This window comes from Sporothrix brasiliensis, assembly GCF_000820605.1.
Source record: "Sporothrix brasiliensis 5110 chromosome Unknown Cont12, whole genome shotgun sequence".
Lineage (NCBI taxonomy): Eukaryota > Fungi > Ascomycota > Sordariomycetes > Ophiostomatales > Ophiostomataceae > Sporothrix > Sporothrix brasiliensis.
In genome coordinates, this window is record NW_024467131.1 from 286,678 (window position 1) to 305,082 (window position 18,405).

At 56.5% G+C, this 18,405-nt stretch overlaps 6 protein-coding genes across 6 annotated transcripts; 3 read left to right on the top strand and 3 right to left on the bottom strand.

The window, feature by feature from the left end:
• Positions 1-263: 263 nt before the first annotated feature.
• SPBR_03888 (elongator complex protein 1) lies at positions 264-4,363 on the top strand (the record flags this gene model as incomplete). Its single annotated transcript, XM_040762176.1, has 2 exons — positions 264-424; positions 502-4,363. 2 exons carry the CDS (start codon positions 264-266, stop codon positions 4,361-4,363), a joined length of 4,023 nt encoding a protein of 1,340 aa, XP_040623266.1.
• Positions 4,364-5,122: 759 nt separating this feature from the next.
• Positions 5,123-6,645, bottom strand: SPBR_03942 (uncharacterized protein; the record flags this gene model as incomplete). Its single annotated transcript, XM_040762230.1, has 2 exons — positions 5,123-6,548; positions 6,626-6,645. The coding sequence occupies 2 exons, from the start codon at positions 6,643-6,645 to the stop codon at positions 5,123-5,125; spliced, it is 1,446 nt and encodes a 481-aa protein (XP_040623267.1).
• A 1,267-nt stretch (positions 6,646-7,912) lies between these two features.
• SPBR_03998 (protein GET1) lies at positions 7,913-8,704 on the bottom strand (the record flags this gene model as incomplete). The annotated part of the gene is made up of 2 exons (XM_040762285.1): positions 7,913-8,337; positions 8,431-8,704. The coding sequence occupies 2 exons, from the start codon at positions 8,702-8,704 to the stop codon at positions 7,913-7,915; spliced, it is 699 nt and encodes a 232-aa protein (XP_040623268.1).
• A 334-nt stretch (positions 8,705-9,038) lies between these two features.
• On the top strand, positions 9,039-10,235 carry SPBR_03961 (uncharacterized protein; the record flags this gene model as incomplete). The annotated part of the gene is made up of 1 exon (XM_040762249.1): positions 9,039-10,235. One exon carries the CDS (start codon positions 9,039-9,041, stop codon positions 10,233-10,235), a length of 1,197 nt encoding a protein of 398 aa, XP_040623269.1.
• A 170-nt stretch (positions 10,236-10,405) lies between these two features.
• SPBR_03999 (uncharacterized protein) lies at positions 10,406-11,152 on the bottom strand (the record flags this gene model as incomplete). Its single annotated transcript, XM_040762286.1, has 1 exon — positions 10,406-11,152. One exon carries the CDS (start codon positions 11,150-11,152, stop codon positions 10,406-10,408), a length of 747 nt encoding a protein of 248 aa, XP_040623270.1.
• Positions 11,153-13,196: 2,044 nt separating this feature from the next.
• On the top strand, positions 13,197-13,499 carry SPBR_04021 (uncharacterized protein; the record flags this gene model as incomplete). Its single annotated transcript, XM_040762308.1, has 2 exons — positions 13,197-13,219; positions 13,292-13,499. The coding sequence occupies 2 exons, from the start codon at positions 13,197-13,199 to the stop codon at positions 13,497-13,499; spliced, it is 231 nt and encodes a 76-aa protein (XP_040623271.1).
• Positions 13,500-18,405: the final 4,906 nt, after the last annotated feature.

The window sequence follows — 18,405 nt, forward strand, 5'->3', positions numbered from 1 at the left end:
CACGTCACCAATAGGCAAACTTTTTTTTCACTTCGATCGTGCCTTCCCTCTGAAGGATCAGACGAAGCGAGCGACTGCAGCCCCATCCTTGGCAAGGCCACTGCCAGTCCTCAACTGTCGTCGTATCTCGCCCTTTTCATTCCTAACCAAACGCATCTGGTCTCTCCACGGCCCTTTGCAAACCCCGCCTAAGCTCAACCACACTCGTCCTCCGGCACGCAGCGCCCGGACCGATTTTGAACGATCCGTAGCGGCTGCCCGCCATGCGGAACCTCCGCAACATCCGCTATGATGTGTGCCACGATGCTACCGGTGCCACAGCAGCCTGCTGGGATGCCGGGCAAGACGAGGTGATTGCGGCCTTTGGCCCATCAGAGGACGAGCCGAAGGTGCGGCTGACCCGCGTCGTCGACCGCTCTGAGCTGTACGTGCTGCGTCTTATATACTTGTCCGAATGTGTTCTGGCTGTCAATCACTTGGTATTCTAACGTGTCCTCTCAGAACTTGTCATGACTTTGCTTCATGGGATGCTCTCAGTCCTAACCCAGACATGGTCGTGGACCGGATTGTGAGCCTGCACTATTTTGGCGACCTGGCCACGGTCTGTGTCATCATGGCCGGTGGCGACATTGTCATGGCCCGTGAGGAGACGTCTGGGTCATATGAACCTGTGCACATTGAAATTGTCGGCTCTGTCGACCCAGGCATTGCAGCCGCCCGTTGGTCGCCCGACGAGGAGGTGCTTGCGCTTGTCACCACTGGCGGCAACTTGATATTGATGAGCCGGGCCTTCGAGACGATCGGGGAGACGCCCCTGACCCCTGCCGACCTGGCAGCCTCAAAGCACGTCTCTGTAGGCTGGGGAAAGAAGGAAACCCAGTTCAAGGGCCGTGGTGCTGCGAAAGCCATGCGCGACCCTACAATACCCGAGATGGTCGACGACGGCACGCTGAGTCCGGCAGATGATGCGTCTGCCGTGACCATCAGCTGGCGTGGGGATGGCGAGTATGTGGCTGTGAATGCAGTGGAAGCAATCGTCGAAGGCGGGGACGACGCAGCAAATTCGCCAGAGACGAAGACGAAGCGCCGGCGGGTCGTTCGTGTCTACAACCGCGAGGGTGTACTTGACAGTGCCAGCGAGCCTGTTGACGGCTTAGAGAGCTACCTAAGCTGGCGGCCGTCCGGAAATCTGTTGGCAACCGTTCAACGCAAACCTGGGGGGAGCCACCCTGACCAGTTTAACATCATCTTCTTCGAACGCAATGGCCTCCGGCACGGCCAGTTTGAGCTCCGTTTGCCGTCAACGGGAGCTGGTACAGGGCCCGTGGGTCTCGACTGGAACACCGATTCCACGGTGCTTGCCATCACATACGGAAGCGAAGTCCAGTTCTGGACCATGGGCAACTACCACTGGTATCTCAAGCAGGAGATTGTCACGAGGTCACAGCGACCACTGACGGTGTGGCACCCCGAAAAGCCACTACGCCTTGTTACCTCCACTTTCGACGGCCTCGCCAGTGCCGAATATGTCTTTTGTACGGCCCGGGGAACCCTCACGCCACCGAATGACCACGGCTCTGTCGCCGTCATAGACGGCAAGTCTATAAAGCTGACACCGCTGCGTGCCACAAACATGCCCCCGCCAATGAGCCTCTTCGAGCTTCCTACCAGCCTACCGGCAATTGACGTTGCCTTTTCCCCCAAAGACGATGCCCTCGCCGTATTGACCTCGAGTGGGCTTGAGGTGTTCTCGTGGACGTGGCCTGCCACTGCGAAACGGTCGCCGCAGCCAACACTCGCGGCCTCGCTCTCTTTTGCACATGATGCCAACTTTGTTGGGTTTGTCCCGCTGGAAGTGTGCTTCATCCAGGGCTCAAAGTACGCCGTGTACGTTCTTGGTTGGGATGCGTTGTCTCGGACGCAGATACGTTCTTTTGTACTTGACCGCGAAGGTGGCCAGTTGGCGCCAACGGACCCAGTGTCAGTTGCACGCGGCTCGATCCTGGCAACGGCCCACCAGGGCCGCGATCTATATACTCAAGATCCTTCAGGCGCTCTGACTCAACTGAACGCGGAAGCCCCCTCTGCTTTCCCATTCCGTGCGAAGCTACCTAGTCTCCTTCCTTGGGTCGAGGTCGTCGAGTCTGGCGAATCTGGACCTCAGTTTGCCATTGGCTTGTCGAGAAACGGACACCTCTACGCCAATGAGCGTCAATTGACCAAGAACTGCACTTCCTTCGTTGTGACGGATGACCACCTTGTCTTCACAACAAGCAATCACCTCCTCAAATTCGTTCACCTGACAGACGTCCACGATCTCGAAATCCCACTCGACGATCCTGAAGCTGATGAGAGATGCAGAAGTATCGAGCAGGGTGCGCGTCTTGTCACGTCGATCCCATCCAACCTGTGCGTCGTCCTTCAAATGCCTCGAGGAAACCTAGAGACCATCTTTCCTCGAGCTATGGTTGTGGCCGGCATCCGGAAGCTGATCGACGCGCTCGACTATGGTAAAGCCTTTGCCTTTTGCCGATCCCAGCGTGTCGACATGAACATTCTCTACGACCATACACCGCAGCAGTTCCTTGCCAATGTCGACCTGTTCCTTGACCAGCTCAACGACGTCGCGTCCATTGACCTGTTCCTGTCCTCCCTAAAGGAAGAGGATGTGTCTCAAACCATGTACAAGGACACGAAGAAAACAAGTACAGCCACACCATTTAGACTACCTCAGCTGGTGCCACCGACCCCGGCGCCCGCATCAGCGTCATCCACCAAGGTCAACACGGTGTGCGATGCAGTTTTAGCCCGTCTGGCAACGCGGAAGAAAACCAACCTCCAGAACATCATCACAGCGCACGTGTCCAAACTGCCGCCGGCAATTGATGACGGTTTGACTGTTGTTGCCCAGCTCCTTCACGCCAACGATACGGCTGCAGCCAGAACCGTGTCGGCAAAGGCCGTGGAGCACATTTGCTTCCTTGTCGACGTCAACCAGCTCTACGACCACGCCCTAGGCCTGTACGATCTGGACTTGACAATAGCCATTGCACAACAGTCCCAACGAGACCCCAAGGAGTATGTCCCATTTATTCGGACCCTGCACGAAATGTCACCAACCTGGCGCAAATTTTCCATCGACGACCATCTCGAGCGACATGAGAAGGCGCTTAGCCACCTCGCCGACTTTGACGACTTCAACGAGTTCCTACAGTACACCAACAAGCACCGTCTGTACAAGAAGGCTCTTGGGATCTACCGCTACAATACCGAGCGCCACTCCGCCATCACCAATGCATATGCCGAGTATCTTGTCACCCAGTCCAAGTTCCGCGAGGCTGGCCTGGCGTACGAGTCGCTGCAGAACTTTTCGAAAGCGGCGAGCTGCTACCAGTCTGCGGGCGTATCCTGTTGGCGAGAATGCCTCTTTGCCGCACAGAGTCAGACGCCACCTTTATCCAGCGATGTTTTCAGCGAGCTTACCTCCAATCTTGTCGATGCCCTCCTCGAGGCGCGCGACTACACTGCTGCAGCCAAGATTCAGCTGGAGTACCTCGCGTCTGTCGAGGGCGTGCGCACCCTGTGCAAGGCATACGAGTTTGCCGAGGCGATGCGCGTGACGGCGCGCCTGGGCCGTGCGGATCTACTACAGACACATGTCGACCCGGGCTTGGGCGATGCCCTCTCTTCGTCGACGGAGCTCTTGGCCGACTGTCGGTCTCAGCTGAAGGCACAGGTGCCTCGCATACTCGAGCTCCGGCAGAAGGCCATTGAGGATCCACTCGGCTTCTACGAGGGCGAACGGCTGGGCGGCGAAGACGTCCCCGACGACGTGTCCATTGCGGCCAGTTCACGCATCAGCACGAGTGCCAGCCTGTTCACGCGCTACAGCACAGGCACCGCCGCCACGGGCAAGACGGGCGAGACGGGCGGCACCGGGACCACGCAGCAGCACCGGAACCGCAAGAAGCGCGAAGAGAAGAAGCGCGCCCGCGGCCGGAAGGGCACGGTGTACGAGCAAGAGTACCTGATCAACAGCGTGCGGCGTCTCGTTGAGCGTGTGGAGCGGGCGCGGCCGGAGGTCGAGCGCCTTGTCGTAGGCCTGACGCGGCGTGATATGGCCGAGCGGGCGCGTGCCATAGAGGCTCTGATGGCCGAGCTGATTGAGGCATGCCAAGCGGCCATCCGCGAAGTGTGGCAGCAACCAGCCTTTGTCGGCGGCCAGACAGCGCCTGCGATGGCCACTCTCAGCGTGGAGAACGCCAACGGCCAGAGCCAAGACAACGGCGGCGATGCGGCACCGGCCAACAACAACACGACGCCATGGATTGCTGGCTTTGAGCGTCTGTCGCTCCTCGGCTAACCGGGGCATCTGGCACGCAGTGCAAACCGTATTCCATCGTTTGATGCTGCCCACTAGACCGGCCGCACTTTGTCACCGTACCACACTGCCGCGGGACGTACCAAAACGGCAAGAACGACCCAGCCCGGCTCCACTCTCGCACCTGCCCTCCGGAGGACATCCGGCCACGCCCTCGCAACCCAAAAACAAAGAAAAAAAAGCCAAATGAGGGCTGGTCTATGGTTTATATCTTTGCAGAGTGGTCTGCCCCTCAATGCAACTGGACCATTCGATTAACTTGGCCCTAATCGTTTGGCCCAGTTGGATTAACGAGGGCCTCCACCGGGAGGTTCCTGGTTCGACCAGCCGGCGAAGTGTTCCACCGGGGATATTTCGTGCAAAAATCGCCCAGCGCGGTTTTCGTAACCCTCAATTCCATCTACAGAGACTGCTATGGACGCATAGTTAGCACGTGTAGGTGTGTGTTGAGGGTGAGCTTTTTGTCTGTCTTGGCTTTTTTATTCTCGTTTTTCTTTGTATGTGCCTGTGGCCAAATAAGGCACGTAGACAGCGATATATGACATACCGTCAAGATAGATTTTTTTCACTATCGTAAAGTGCATGTAACTTGGTAGAATAGACACTCTATTTGCAAAAGCGCCAAAGCGGCTGATATCATGTACCATAAAAATCAAAATAGAAGCAAAGAGAATCTCAAATGGAATGCACTGCTGGCTGCAATATGACCTGGTTGTTCCTCGTATACGAAAACAGCGACGTTCACTTCCTCTTCGTGGGCTTGTTGCCAGCTGCCACGGGCGTCGTCGACCGTGACACGACAACCTGTGGCTGCGGCTGCACGGGAGTCGTTTGGCTGCTGCCGTGGCTGCTACTTCGACCCGCCGACGACGACGGTGCCGACGACGGTATCACATTTTGCGCATACTGCTCCGCATCCCGCGCGATGCGTTGGATGTCGATGCGGTTCTGCAGCGCGTCGTTGACGCCCTCAATCACGTCGCGCTCCTCCATCGCCTCCGCCACCAGCATCACCTCTCGCGCCCAGTACGCCTGCGTGCGCGCCCGCAGGTCTGTGTCGCGCAGCGCCGTGTTCTTGACAATCGCGCCGGCGCTCAGTTTGCTCTTGACGCCCGCCAGGCCGCGCGTGACAGCCGTGACGCGGTGGGCCGGCGAGGGCGGCGGCAGCGCGCCGAACAGCACGACCCCGAGCAGGCCCAAGCGCGGCGAGCTGTGCCGGCCCGAGGCGGCCAGGTACAGAACGGCGGCGAGGGCGGCGAGGAGGCCGCCGCAGGCGACGGCGCGATACGTGCGCATGGACCAGTAAAAGAAGTCGAGCTCAGCCAGGCGCGTGGCGCGCGCGTTGCGCTGCCCGTTGTACGAGGCCACGAGATACAGGTCGAGCGCGGCAAAGCACAGGGCGACGAGGGACGCCGGGGTGCGCCAGCGCCGAATGTGCGTGGCGGCGACGTCATAGGCGTGGTCGGCGGCGGACTCGCCGTGGGCGTCAAAGTCGGCATAGACGGATGCGGCCCCGGCCCCGGCGCCGGCGGACGCGCCGTGGCCGGACGACTTGCCACGACGGCCCAGGAGGAGAAGCGGCGACGTGACGAGAGCAATCAGGACGAGGTTGGCAAGGTGGGCGGCCACGAGGTCCGCCATGGCATAGTACAGGTAGTGCATGGCACTGAACCGGCTGGCGGCATCGACGCCGGTGCCGCCACAAAAGGGGCAGTTGACGAGCGCATCGGGGCCGTATTGGAGGTACAGCAGGCGCGACTCGAGGCTGACGAGCCGCAGACGCAGAGCCTCGTCCGCGGCCGTCAGCGTGTGGTTGGGGCGGTTGGACGCCAGGCGCGTGAATAGGACGTCGGTGGGTGCCTGCAGGCGGGACTCGGTCGCGGCAAAGACATTCTCCGGCATGCGCAGCGCCGACGGCAGACGCAGGGCGTGGCTGGCCGAGGCGGGCAGGACAAGGCCACCCGACAGCAGCCAGGCCAGGGCGGCCGCGGCCAGGAGGCTGAGAACGAGAACCGAGCGGAACGCCAGCGGCCGGACGACTGCTGCTGCCGCGCCGCCCTGCTGGCTCTGCTGCGCACGCACGCCTGCCTCGGCCTTGAGCTTGCGGTACATGCCGAGGACGCGCGGCAGCAGCATCGGCCCAAAGAAGAGGAGCAGGGACTTGAGTCTGCATCGAGCAGTGCAAGGTGAGCGCGTATTCAGGAGGAAACCTCGGACGAAAACGCAAAAGACATGCCGACTTACGTTCCCCATGGAATCGCCATGGCTGCGGATGGCAGAGCACAGCGGCTCGCAATCGTCGTTTGTGGTGCGAATGTAGCCTTTCTTGTGTCGAAAACGACCGCTCTGGCCAACAGCGGAGAGGCTTTACAAAGGGCACGGAAACCAGCAGAAACAAAAGACACGCAACAGGCCCGAGCTGTGTCAAGGCACGACGTCGTGGCAGCGTGTCTTTGAGACGTGAATAGGGTGCTATATTAGGACAAAGCTGTCCTTCTGCCTATGGCGACGAAAGCTACATAAGGGACAAGGGACCGGTGGTGAGAAGTGGGTCGCGCCTCCCTGTTCCTGAATGTATTCTGTACGATTAGCAGCCAATGAGGCCGTGCCTTGTCCAGGCATGTGCCTTTGTCCCAGCCAACCATGATTATGACTGTGTTAAACAAGCACTCGTCCTCTTTACAATAGTTTGTCTTTTTGTATCGTATATTGAAACTGCTTCTCATCTAGCTTTCGACATTCTGTGATATGGCTTTGTACCTGCCCTTGGACGAGTTCTCGTGCCGAGCTGAATTCGAGATGCCAGCTGGCAACACGTGATCGCCGAGAAAATGTGGGTCTGTTGAATGGGCCCATAAATTGGCAGCGCAAAGAAACAGCTTCGAGAAAATCTCAATCTCTCTCTCTTCCTTCATAAGACATCCACGATCTCCAAACACTGTGAACGGACAGACTCCGCGACAAGCCACGGGCATGTGTGCGACGCACTTCTTAAACGACAGCGACATTTTCCATGCAGCACAATATGGGATATAGGCCACGGCGGGGACACGTTGATGCCTCTCTATCCGTGGCGCCTATATTAAGGTTTGTTTCGTGCGTCATCTGTCTACACTGTGATCGCCTTCCGTGATGTCGTCGTGATGTCTCCGTAACAACGGGCACTTTCGAAGCTTTGGTGGCCCTTACTCTTCCATGGCCGCCACAGTCAATCTGTTGCCCAGAGCGAACCCAAGTTTACTCTGCCAAGAGTCATCTCATATCGTGTTGCAGGCCCTCCCTTTTTTGCCTCTATGGAGACCAACTGCGTCAAATTCATGAGAGACATGTGTATTGTCTTTGGTATATTATAGTAAACAAAGTAAGCCGGCCGTAGACATGCTTGCAACCGAAACGCCGACCGTGATGATCTGTCCTGTCATATATGTTTTTCCTTTTGCCCCCGTCGTTTTTGCTTCTACAATGTCCTCCTGGCATCCGTTTCGTGTTGCTTATGGGGCCTACCCACGCAAGACAGAATCGTGCTGAATCCTACAGTTCGTCTTTTCCTGCCCGTGCAGCCTTCGTCTCGCTGGACGTCTCTTTGCTCGACGCCCCCTCCGCAGCAACCGCTGCCTCCTTTTGCTTTGTGGACGTCGTCTCCTTTTCCTGCGACGGCGTCGTCGTGTCCCTGGCCTCCTGCACCAGCGCCACGAGCGCCACAAGGGTGTCCTTGACCAAGACCAGCACGCCCGTACAGGCCAGCTGCCACGAGGTGATGCTCACGCTGCCGCGGGGCGCGCGCGGGAAAGCGACGAGCCACTCGGCGTAGCCAGGGAACCAGCCATGGGGCAGCCAGAACATGGGCTCGCGGGCGTACCAAAAGGGCAGCAAAAACTGCAGGCCGCGCGTGAGCGCCAAGCGGAGGACGGTGACGGCCGTGTCAAACGAGCGCCGGCCCGTGTCGAGGGATTTTTCTAGACATGTCAGAGATCCAAACTCCAAATTCAACAGGGAAAAAAAAAAAAAAAAAAAAAAAAAGGACCGTGCAGACGACGTAGACGACGTACTCTTCGCCTCCAACTCTTCCAGTTTCTTGTCGTGCTGGCGGCGCAAACGGGCCCATTTGGCAAACTCGTCCTGGCTGCTGGTGGCATGGAGCTCCCGGCGGAGGGCGAGGTACTCCGTCTGGGCCTTGCGCTGCGCGGCGACGGCGGCTGATTGCTTGGACGGCACAATGCTGCAGATGCGCCAGAGGAAGTCGGCTATCGTGGCAGCGCCCAGCGAGTTGACGACCTGGACGGCCAGCTCGACGAGGAAGACGACGAGCAGGAGGGACGGCATCGTGGGTGGGCGGCGTGGTGTCTCGAGATCGCTCGCGTGTTCGGTGTGATGAAGGAGGAAAGGAAGGCTTTGTCGTAGCGGTGGGAATGTTTAGCTGTGCATCTCGGACAATACTCCGTACAGCGCATCTCACTGGAGGAAATGCACCGCCACAGGTGTGGTACATCTGCCACAGTACAGTCAGCAGCACTGAAACCCAGCGACTGAGCCCACTATAGTATAGAGGAACGAGGGGCTAGGCTCAAGCCGGGTATGGAGGTCCACCGAGGACAGCACTTGTACGTAAACACTTGCACACAACCTCGCTGGATTCATCTGTTTATCGAACCGGGCCATGTCGCGGGCTCTCGACAAGGCCACGGCGGCGGCCCTGCAGTCTGGCGACCCGGAGGCGGCATTCTGTGCCATCGCAGATGTCTTGACCGAGACAGCGGAGCAGCAAGAACGTCTTGAAATCGAGTTTCTCGGTCGCGAGCATCCTCCGCTGCCTGACGGCGGCTACGTCCTGCGGGAAGGCAATGCCGTGGCTGTACCCAAGCTGGCTCTCGTGCAAGCCTTTATCGTCGCCCGGGAGACGCTGCAAAAGCACAGAGCGGCGACGTTTCTGCTGCCCGCGACCGACGCCGTGCGCACACGCATCCTGCGCGCCACGGCGGTGCTGCTGCTGATGGACCCGGAGCACCTGACGGCCGCCAACACGCGCAAGCGGCTGATACTGGAGGACCTTCTGTCGGCCAGTGCCGACGCCGCGGCCGACGCCCCTGTTGCTTCGCGCGCGTCGCAACTCCTCGCAGACGAGCTCCACCTCATCGACAGCCTTCTCACCAGCCACCTGCACCGGCACACCAAGTCGCCGACGCTCTGGAGCCACCGGCGCTGGTTGCTTTTGCGCCTGGCGAACCCGGCGACCGACCGGACTCGTCTGCGTCGCGATGTGACGCACGTCGTCACGGTGGCGGCCGTGCGGCATCCACGCAACTACTACGCATGGGAGCATGCGCGGTGGCTTGTGCAGTGGCAGAGCCAGGGATCCAGAAAATCCAGAAATGGCACACCAGAGACGGACGAACACGACGACGAGAAGCTGCAGCTCGTCGTGCTCGTGCGCGACTGGTGCTATCGGCACCACACGGACACGTCCGGGTGGTCGTTTCTCTTCTTCCTTCTTGCCTCGCTGCCGTCTTCACCGCGCCGCACAGACGCTGCCCCGGCACAGCCATCGCCTCTGTACGAAGAGACGGTTGTGCAGGTCGAGGAGATGGCCACGTCGCTGCGTTGGACCGGTGAGGCCGTGTGGGTGTTTCTGCGCACGGCCGTGGCCTACCTCGAGCACTTCCGGCGCGAAACTGGCACCACCACCAGTGACGCCAGTGTGGCTACGGAGGAGCACAGTCGGTTGCAAGCAGCTGCTTCGACGCTGCTCGCCACCGTTGACCCAACGTCCCACGAGCACCAAATTCTGACGAGGGCACAGGCGTGGTGCGCAACAAGTACAGCCGGACAAACCGGCACCCAGAGCAACGCCACGTGAGAGGACCTCGTTGGTATGGCGTATACAAAACCCGGTGATATTAAACGATTGTTGCTACCAAGGTTTCCTATCTATCCCAATGTATATACCCAGATATGACCAATAAAACAAAGAAAAACAAGACAAACAAGACACAACGAGACGAGCAGAACAGCTTGTTTACAGCTTGTTTACAGCTTGCTCGACGTGCTCTCCTCGGCCACTGCTTCCCGCAGAGGCGTCATGCTGATCCAGAGGCCCTCGCACGTCGTACACACGGCGCCCGTGCCGTCGAGGATCTCCACGTCAAAGTATATTTTGCGGCCGTCGATACGGTTGAGTGTAGCCGTGGAAATGACCACGCCGGGCGTGGCCACGGGTTTGCGGAACTTGACGTCCATGCCCGCCGTCATGACCAGCCCGCACGTGCTCATGTCCACCACCTTGGGCGCGGGCTGCCACGCCGTGCCCGCGTCCTCGGCCTCGTCCTCCTTGGTCGCCTGCACCTCGTAGTTGGTGTAGATGAGCGCGCCCATGACCTCGTCGATGATGGTGCCCAAGAACCCGCCGTGCGTGTACCCGTTGAACCCCCGCACGTTGTCGCGCAAATCCAGCAGCAGCGACACCGACGGGATGAGGAACCGCAGGCCCTGGCCGGTGCCGAGGCTCGCATCGCCGGGCGGCGCGGGCGGCAGAGGCACACCCGGGGCGCCGTATTCCTGGTAGACGACGAGCATATGGGGCACGCCGTCGTCGTTGTTGAGCGCGCGGTGGAACAGGTTGTCCTGCGAGAGGAGGCGGCCGGTGGTGTCGTTTTCGCGGTCATAGCGGGAGCTGGGCATGGTGCAGCGGTTGCCGGGCCGGGCAAACAGCTCGGCGCACCATGGCTGCTGGCTGAAGTGCCTGACCGTGTCCTGGATGGACTGACTTTGTGGCATGGTGGGCGGGGAGGCTGGAACGGTGTCGAAAGGGGCTGGGACGGCGGCCGAATCAATGGAGAGAGAGCTCGTCCGTAGAACGCTGGCGAAATCGTATAATTGCACGTGAAAACGACGATGTCGATGATAAACAAGAACCAATCGAGACAAGTCGAGTTACGCGCCGCTCATGATAAAATTGCACAACAAATGAAAGAGCAAGAAGGCAAGGTGCCAAGGACGTTCAAAAGAAAGCATGCGAGTGAACACACGCACGAAAGAGAATGAGAACGATAGAAGAAGCTATATGGATGCCACGTCCGAGATGCGCCGAGTGTCACAAGCCTGCGGCAGGCTGGGTTCCAAGACTACGTAGATTGACTCCGTACTTACGTCGCCGGTACGCCTGGTCTCCAATCCTTCTGGGAAATGTGGTGCACAAGGTGCACAAAGTGCCGTGGTTCACACAAAGACAGGAACTTGCTCGTGGAGGGGAAAAGTGGGACACTGCCTCGGCAGAGCCGTTCCAGGGAACGTGAACGCTGTTTGATCCATCCCCAAGGCTGCTGCCGTCCCTGGGGCTGGCTCCAGGATCCCCAGGCGGCCGGCGGGGCTGCGAGATCACGTCAAAAGACCGGTCGGGGCGATGATATACAAAGTGGAATATAGGCTTTGGGAATACGATTCGGGAAGGCATGGCGATGTGTTTGCCGGTTACAAAATGCGATGCCGAGAAGACGGGATTGTTGTCCAGTTCCCATTGCGGAAACTGCGATGTCACACACATGTCGGGAAGGAACGAAGCACCGTGACAAAAGGGGGGGCAAAGGATACAATATAATACCTTTGACCATTTGCATCGTCTTTTTCGGTCGTCGGTTTAACCGTGCATCTTGCTTACGTACCCCCCATTGCCAGCGGTCAGCTTCAGCCTTGTGTCGACAGTGAGCACTAACACTCTACCAGACGGGTATCAAACGCCAATGCAATAGCCCGTAATTACGACGTTACGAAATGGTGCCTTTTCAATGATACTGCATCTTCTCGATTCAAACAGGGCGACGAAGAATCAGTGGCAATGCCGTATGTCTGAGAGAATAATGATGCCGCGTCTGTCGACGGACTCGGCGCAATGCTACGAGATTTCAGATTCTAGCTTCCCAGATTCTGCCTGCAGAGCCCCATGGCAATGGCCCAAGATGCTGGAGGAACTGCTCGCTACGATCTCTACGACGTCGCCTTTTAACAGCTGCCAGAGGTCGTTGCGTACTCCTTCCTATGCGGTGGTGTGGTTTTGCCCTGGAATTGCCGATGCTGCCAGTCTGGTTGGTCCCCTTTCATTGTGGGAGACACCGCGGAAATCCCCGACAGACCCTCAAGGACATTGTGTCTGGAGGAGCACGAAAGCTCAAATACGCAGTATTTTATTTCCAAAGTCACACCACCGTGGCTGGGACCAGCCGAGACCACAGCCTCGCCAACGGGCGCCTGTCGACACAAAGTCAGCGCGGGCCGCTCCACTTTGCATCTGCCCTAACACGCGACTGCCACTAAAAACCGTGTGACATATCGAACTACTCCTTCTCACCGCCGCGCCTTCGCGGCCTGCAGTCTCCCACCTGGGAGGGCACAGCAAAACATGCGATTTACGGTTGCAACTCACGATTTTGACGACGGCCTCGTGCCGTTGGATGCCGGCAGGCGACCCGAACAAGGCGTGGTCTGGTTATGCTGTGCCTGTTCTTAGGCGGACTGGCGAGTGACCACGAAAATGGTCGGAACCGATATTGGACGGTCCTGGGGGTGAGGGCGATGGACAATATAAAAGGGAGACAGTCATGATGCTTTATTTCTTGATGCTCCTATCACGGCATCTACACACTTCCATGCATTCATCAACCCGACATCATATTTCCACAGTACTTTACCATACATCTAGTCAATACAAACATCTCCACGCTCTGGACAACCCTTCTTGCACGATTCGACATACGGCACACTGCATCTAAGCAAGCCACCACTCACATTAATTTACAATATCATCATATACATCATCCTGTTCATCATGTCTACCTCTGTGGCCTCCAAGTCAGTCAAACCAACCAGCATCTAATTTACAACAACCGTCTATTCCGCCTCCCCCCCGCTAACCGCCTGCAGAGCCCTCGGCTCCGTCGTCTCTCTAGGCCTCGCCTCTGCCGTCGCCACGTACGTCTACGGCCAGCTGCACACCGAGTCCAAGACATTGGACCGCGTCTTTTCCGCCTACAACACCCCCGAGAGCGAGGCGTCCCGTCAGCGCGTCTTTGACGGCGCCATCGAGGACCCGCGGAACAACCTGCTCAACTTTTTGAGCTGGAAGAAATAGGCAACATGAGCACACGCAGCAACACAGGTGGTGCGACGTGTGAAGAAAATAAAAGGAGATTTTCAGGGGGGGGGGTTGACGTGTATTGGTTGCATTTATTGTCTTGAGCCTTTGTCTTTATTTATTTTAATTTAATCGTTTTTTTTTCTGTTTCTGTGTCTTCACTTCGTTTTCGTTTGCCCGTTCGGACTTGTATTGATATCAGCACCATGCCTGCGAGTGTTTTGTCTTATCGACATGCCCAAGAAACAGCATCTAGGCAATTTTATATGCATTGACGTCTACCGGCTAGAGAAAGTAAACAAAGCCATCTGATTTGCCCTATGAATATGACCTCGAGAATAGCCTTCTCCAGAGGATTGTGATATCGGCTTGACACTGCTCATTCCAGGCCCGGACTTATGTTGAATGCTTTCTTTTTGATGCTTTCTTTTTGATGCTTTCTTTTTGATGCTTTCCTTTCCTCGGCTTTTATTTTTCTCTTTCCAACTTTCTAGTTTCACCTGCGATGTTGTATCGGTTAAAATAAAAACCATCTTGCCCACGACGGGGACTATATTGTACGCAAATGTTTCTGGCAGGATCATCCGCGCATGCAAAACAAGCAAGATGGTCTGTCTGGCAAGGTCAAGGTCCAGGGAGGCTTACAAACAAACAAACCTCCTACAAATTCTCCGTACAGAGGCTCGGGAACCCGTGTCGCACCGTGCAACTTGCAGCGGATCCTGCGTCCCGTCCGTACGCATCCTACATCCTACTTTGTAACCTTCCCGTGTCCATGCGGATGGAAACATAAAAGTCAAAACTCAAAATAAGGTCATCCAGCCCGTCGTTGCACCGAACAGGGGGTCAAGGGAGTGCTTTCCTGGGACAGGAACCAGAGAAACAACGATACCAGACTTTGCAGCTTCGTACGCCGTACCTCATTTTATCCGCGACGATGTCTGCCAAGCTGCAGTTACGAAGAGGCGCAGGAGCAAGGAGAGGCGGGACAGTGAAATCGATGCACAAAGAAGAAACAGAACAAATCAGACAGCCACTTGTCGGGACAACGAGAGCAACTGAGCCCAAGGCGATAAAAGACGAGACGAGACAAGACGGACGCAGACAATGTGTCGGGCCCGACGCAGAGATCCGCTGGATTCGCCTGGCGAGAGGCGATGTCAGTTTTCGGCTGCTCGTCTTGGCCGTGACTTTTTTCTTTATTCTTGCATTCGCCTCTTTCCCACTATCCCCCTCTTTCTTTTCTTTCTCGTTTCGCTCCATTTGACGCATGCACGCACTCTGGGATGCATGCACTATGCAGGAGATGGACACAGGAAGCACCGGAAAGGGATGGGATTGGTCGCAGGTCTCTTTGGCGAGACTCTCGACGCCCACCACAGCCAACGAAACAAAGACAGTCCCGACAGAGCCTGGCCAGTTGGGCCCGTGCCTCACTTGATACGACGGTCCCGGTCGGCGCGGATTGGCGGTGGACCGAAACAAAACAAAACAAAAAGGACGATGCAGATTGTAGCGATGCCCGAGACAGATTTGGACAAACAAAACGCACTTGGCCAACGTGAATCAAATGTAAGCTTGTGCAAGCTTTCGAATGGAGATGAAACGAACACAAACGGAGATGAAGCTGGCCAGCGACCCAGAGTTGGCTAATCGGAATGATGATGGACAGACTCACCGTACGTAAAGAAAGGCGATGATCTCCAGTATGCATGCGCTAGGTTCGTGCTGAATGAACGAGACCCCTGGCTGAAGATACAATGGACCGGGTGAGACAAACTGATGCAATGGGGTCAATTGAAGGGACGAGAAGATTGTGAGCAGCCGTTTTTGTGCCAGCTCCTCCGCAACGTGCAAGAAGCGGAGGCGTTGTGAGGTATTTCGTATGTGCATGCCTGTTTGAAAAGTGGACAGCCAACAAGAGAGTGAGAGAATGAAGATTGGAGATGGGGCCCTGACGATCCTCACGATTGGCGCCAGGGGCCGTTTGAGAGGTCCTGCTGTCTGCTGTCGTTTGTCTATCTCTTGGCAAGCGCCGCGAGCGCCTTCCGCTTCTCGCAGCCTGCCATCGTTGTTTCCTGATGGTGGCCTCCTTCCTGAGGTAGCTGTTGCCTTCCGTATCGGTCTCTTTTCCTCCTAGCAAACAGCACAGGTCAGAAGGCCCGCTTTTGGCCAACTCCCCCTCTTTTAGCCCCTGACGTCGTGGCCAACACAGAAGTGAGGAAATGGAAAGAGCGCTCTTTCCTGTCTGTCCATTTTGTGGGCTTCCTCTACGCCGGTGTCGTACGACTGCGCAAACATAGGCCATTGTGCCATTGCGCCACTGCGCCATTGCAGGTGCCAAAAGTCCTCCAGACGGCGATAGGGGGCAGAATGGCTGAATTCTGAGCAGCAAAGATTGACACGAGGCTAACCTTCCCTCATTCTCCGAGTCAGTCGCCGTGTGCAGGGGGTGAAGGGGGAATCAGCGGAGAAGGTTGCAGCAGGAGAGGAGCTCCTGCCATTTTGTGAGCTTACTGTGGTATGGCAGCGAGCTGGGGGCCAGCATGTGCTGCTGGCGATTGACGCCAAGGGCCAGGGGGCAGAGCAGCTTCATTAAAGCAGCTGCCCTTTTGGGACTTGTCGGTCTTGTTTCCCTGGCCTCCTGGTCGCTCTTTCCTCGTGACGGCAGCAGGAAGGCACGACTCTCCGAAACCTGGTCGTGCTTACCCCAGCCCCAGTTGGCCCCCGTGCTCACAGATACTCAGTAGACTGGCGAGAAAGAAGGCTCAACAGTGGTGATCTTCCAGTCCGACACGGAAGGAGCTAGGCCTTCGTTTTGCAGGGGGATATTGTCTGCACTATCCTCTCCCGCACAGAGCTTTTGTTAGTGGGTGGCACTATCGTGAATGACGACAGTGGCCGCAAGAATGCCGCTGCTCTTTCCTCCAATCTGCAATGTCCGTCGTCAATTAAGATTGAGAGCGGCAAAAAGCACTTTAACCTCCCCCCACGATATTTCCTCTTTATCAGCAAACTCCTCGACATGCCCGTTTTGCCATACATGTTTGTCACGAGCTTCTACCCTCTGAGCCTCTTTCGCTCTTGTTTGCTGTCAGCTGGCTCTCTATTTCCTGTTTGAGCAACTCTCCATCTCGGACAATTGCACGTCGTGGTCTCCTTTCTTTTTGCTTCTCCAATCTATTTTCCATCCCCAGCCAGCGTCTGTTGAGCGTCATCTATGACTTCATCTGCGCCTGGCCTCCCTTTCCTGCTGCACTCTGCGAGGCGGGATCGTTTAAGATACATTACGACTGCTCGATTTTCAGCATCTTACAATACAGACCGCCACCTCCAGACCGACCGGTCTAGCCTCTTCGCTTCGGGAAAAGAGTATGAGGTCCTGCGTCGAGCACTATCCAGCTATCCCGTCGGCTGCTCAGGAGTTGCATATCGAATAGGGCCTATGGCTCTTGGGGTGGCATTGGCCCGCCCCTATTTTCGACTGCTTGATTCAGACGTTTCGGAGGTTTGCTGTGATCCAAGTTCCGTGGTCCGGCAGCCTCAGCCATTATCTCGTATTCCTCCAAGCCCATGCGTTAGCCTGTTGTCTCTCTACTTTTTATATCTCGTCAATCTCTCGCCTCTTTATACAACATGACAAGATCCTGCATGCCTGCTGATCCCTCTTTGTCAGTGTCCACAGCGGCCATAGTGTGGTAGGAGGTAGGGTAAGATATAAAAAAGACAGCAGAAACTTGGACAGCTGGGGGGGAAGGCGCCGAAGCGGTGAAACGAAGCTATTGCAAATGGACAAACAGAAGAGACGGGGCTGCCAACAAAATACCCAGACTCCAGAGAAACTGAAAACAGAAAAACAGACAGACGACCACCAACCGCCAGCCGACTCAGTCTCTTGGCAGAAGGTCCACAAGTAAATATGGGAACGACAAGGGTCAGAAGAGCACAAACCAGCGAGCCAGGCTCGAGACGAAAGAAAACAAAAAGCCACAGGACGAGTGAAGCACAAACAACCACTCAGCCGCCCAGCTCTCCCCGGACGATCCGCCATTGCTTGTTTCCCAGTGATACGACCTCGATCTGGCCACTCCTTCTCCCTCTGTGTTCTTTTACATCGTACGCCAGCTGTAATTTTTCCCCAAATTCTAAATATCGTAACCTTTATGAGTCCCCTCCTCCTTTCTAACTCACTTTTTTGTTCTTGGTCCCCGCCCTCTCCCTTACGTATCCATATTTCTCACTGCATCGTAAGATGCGTCGTATGCTGTGTGCCCTTGGCCCCATCGCCCAGGACCCCTTTGCTCGCGCCCTCCGCATTCCAGCCGGAGCGCCAGCGTCCATTCATTCGCTGCCACGGGCTGCTTTGCTGCTCCTCTTGTTTCTTTTTGTCTGTCTTGCCCTTTGCTGCAGGCTGCAGTTATTAACATAAGACCTCTTATTACCCACTAGACGCCTTGCAGTGCAGTGTCCTGTATCTTTCATTGGGTTTGCGCTCGTTTCTGTTCGGTACCGTTTCTTTTGGTATTTTTCATTCTTGGCCCCCTTGTCTTTGAAACAGCCGCTTTCTGTTTTTGTTGATGGTCATCTCCACCAGTTCGTGTTCGTCATGCTGTAAGCTCCTGTGTCCGTTGACATCTAGCCTCGGAGGCCAGACAACACGCCAAGGTTTTTTTTCTTCTTTCTTCTTTTTGTTTGTGTGTGTGTGTGTGTGTGTGTGTGTGTGTTCGCTCATTTCGTTTCGAGTTTCGACGTTCCTTTTTTCAGTCTAGAACCCACAACACAAAACCAAGTGGCCATGGCGGCGGTTTCAAACAGTAGCTCCAGTAGTCTAATTCCAGTCCGATACCATTTGACTGGACGACTCATGCTTTCTTGGGGCCTAGCTCCTGCACAAGAAGAAAGG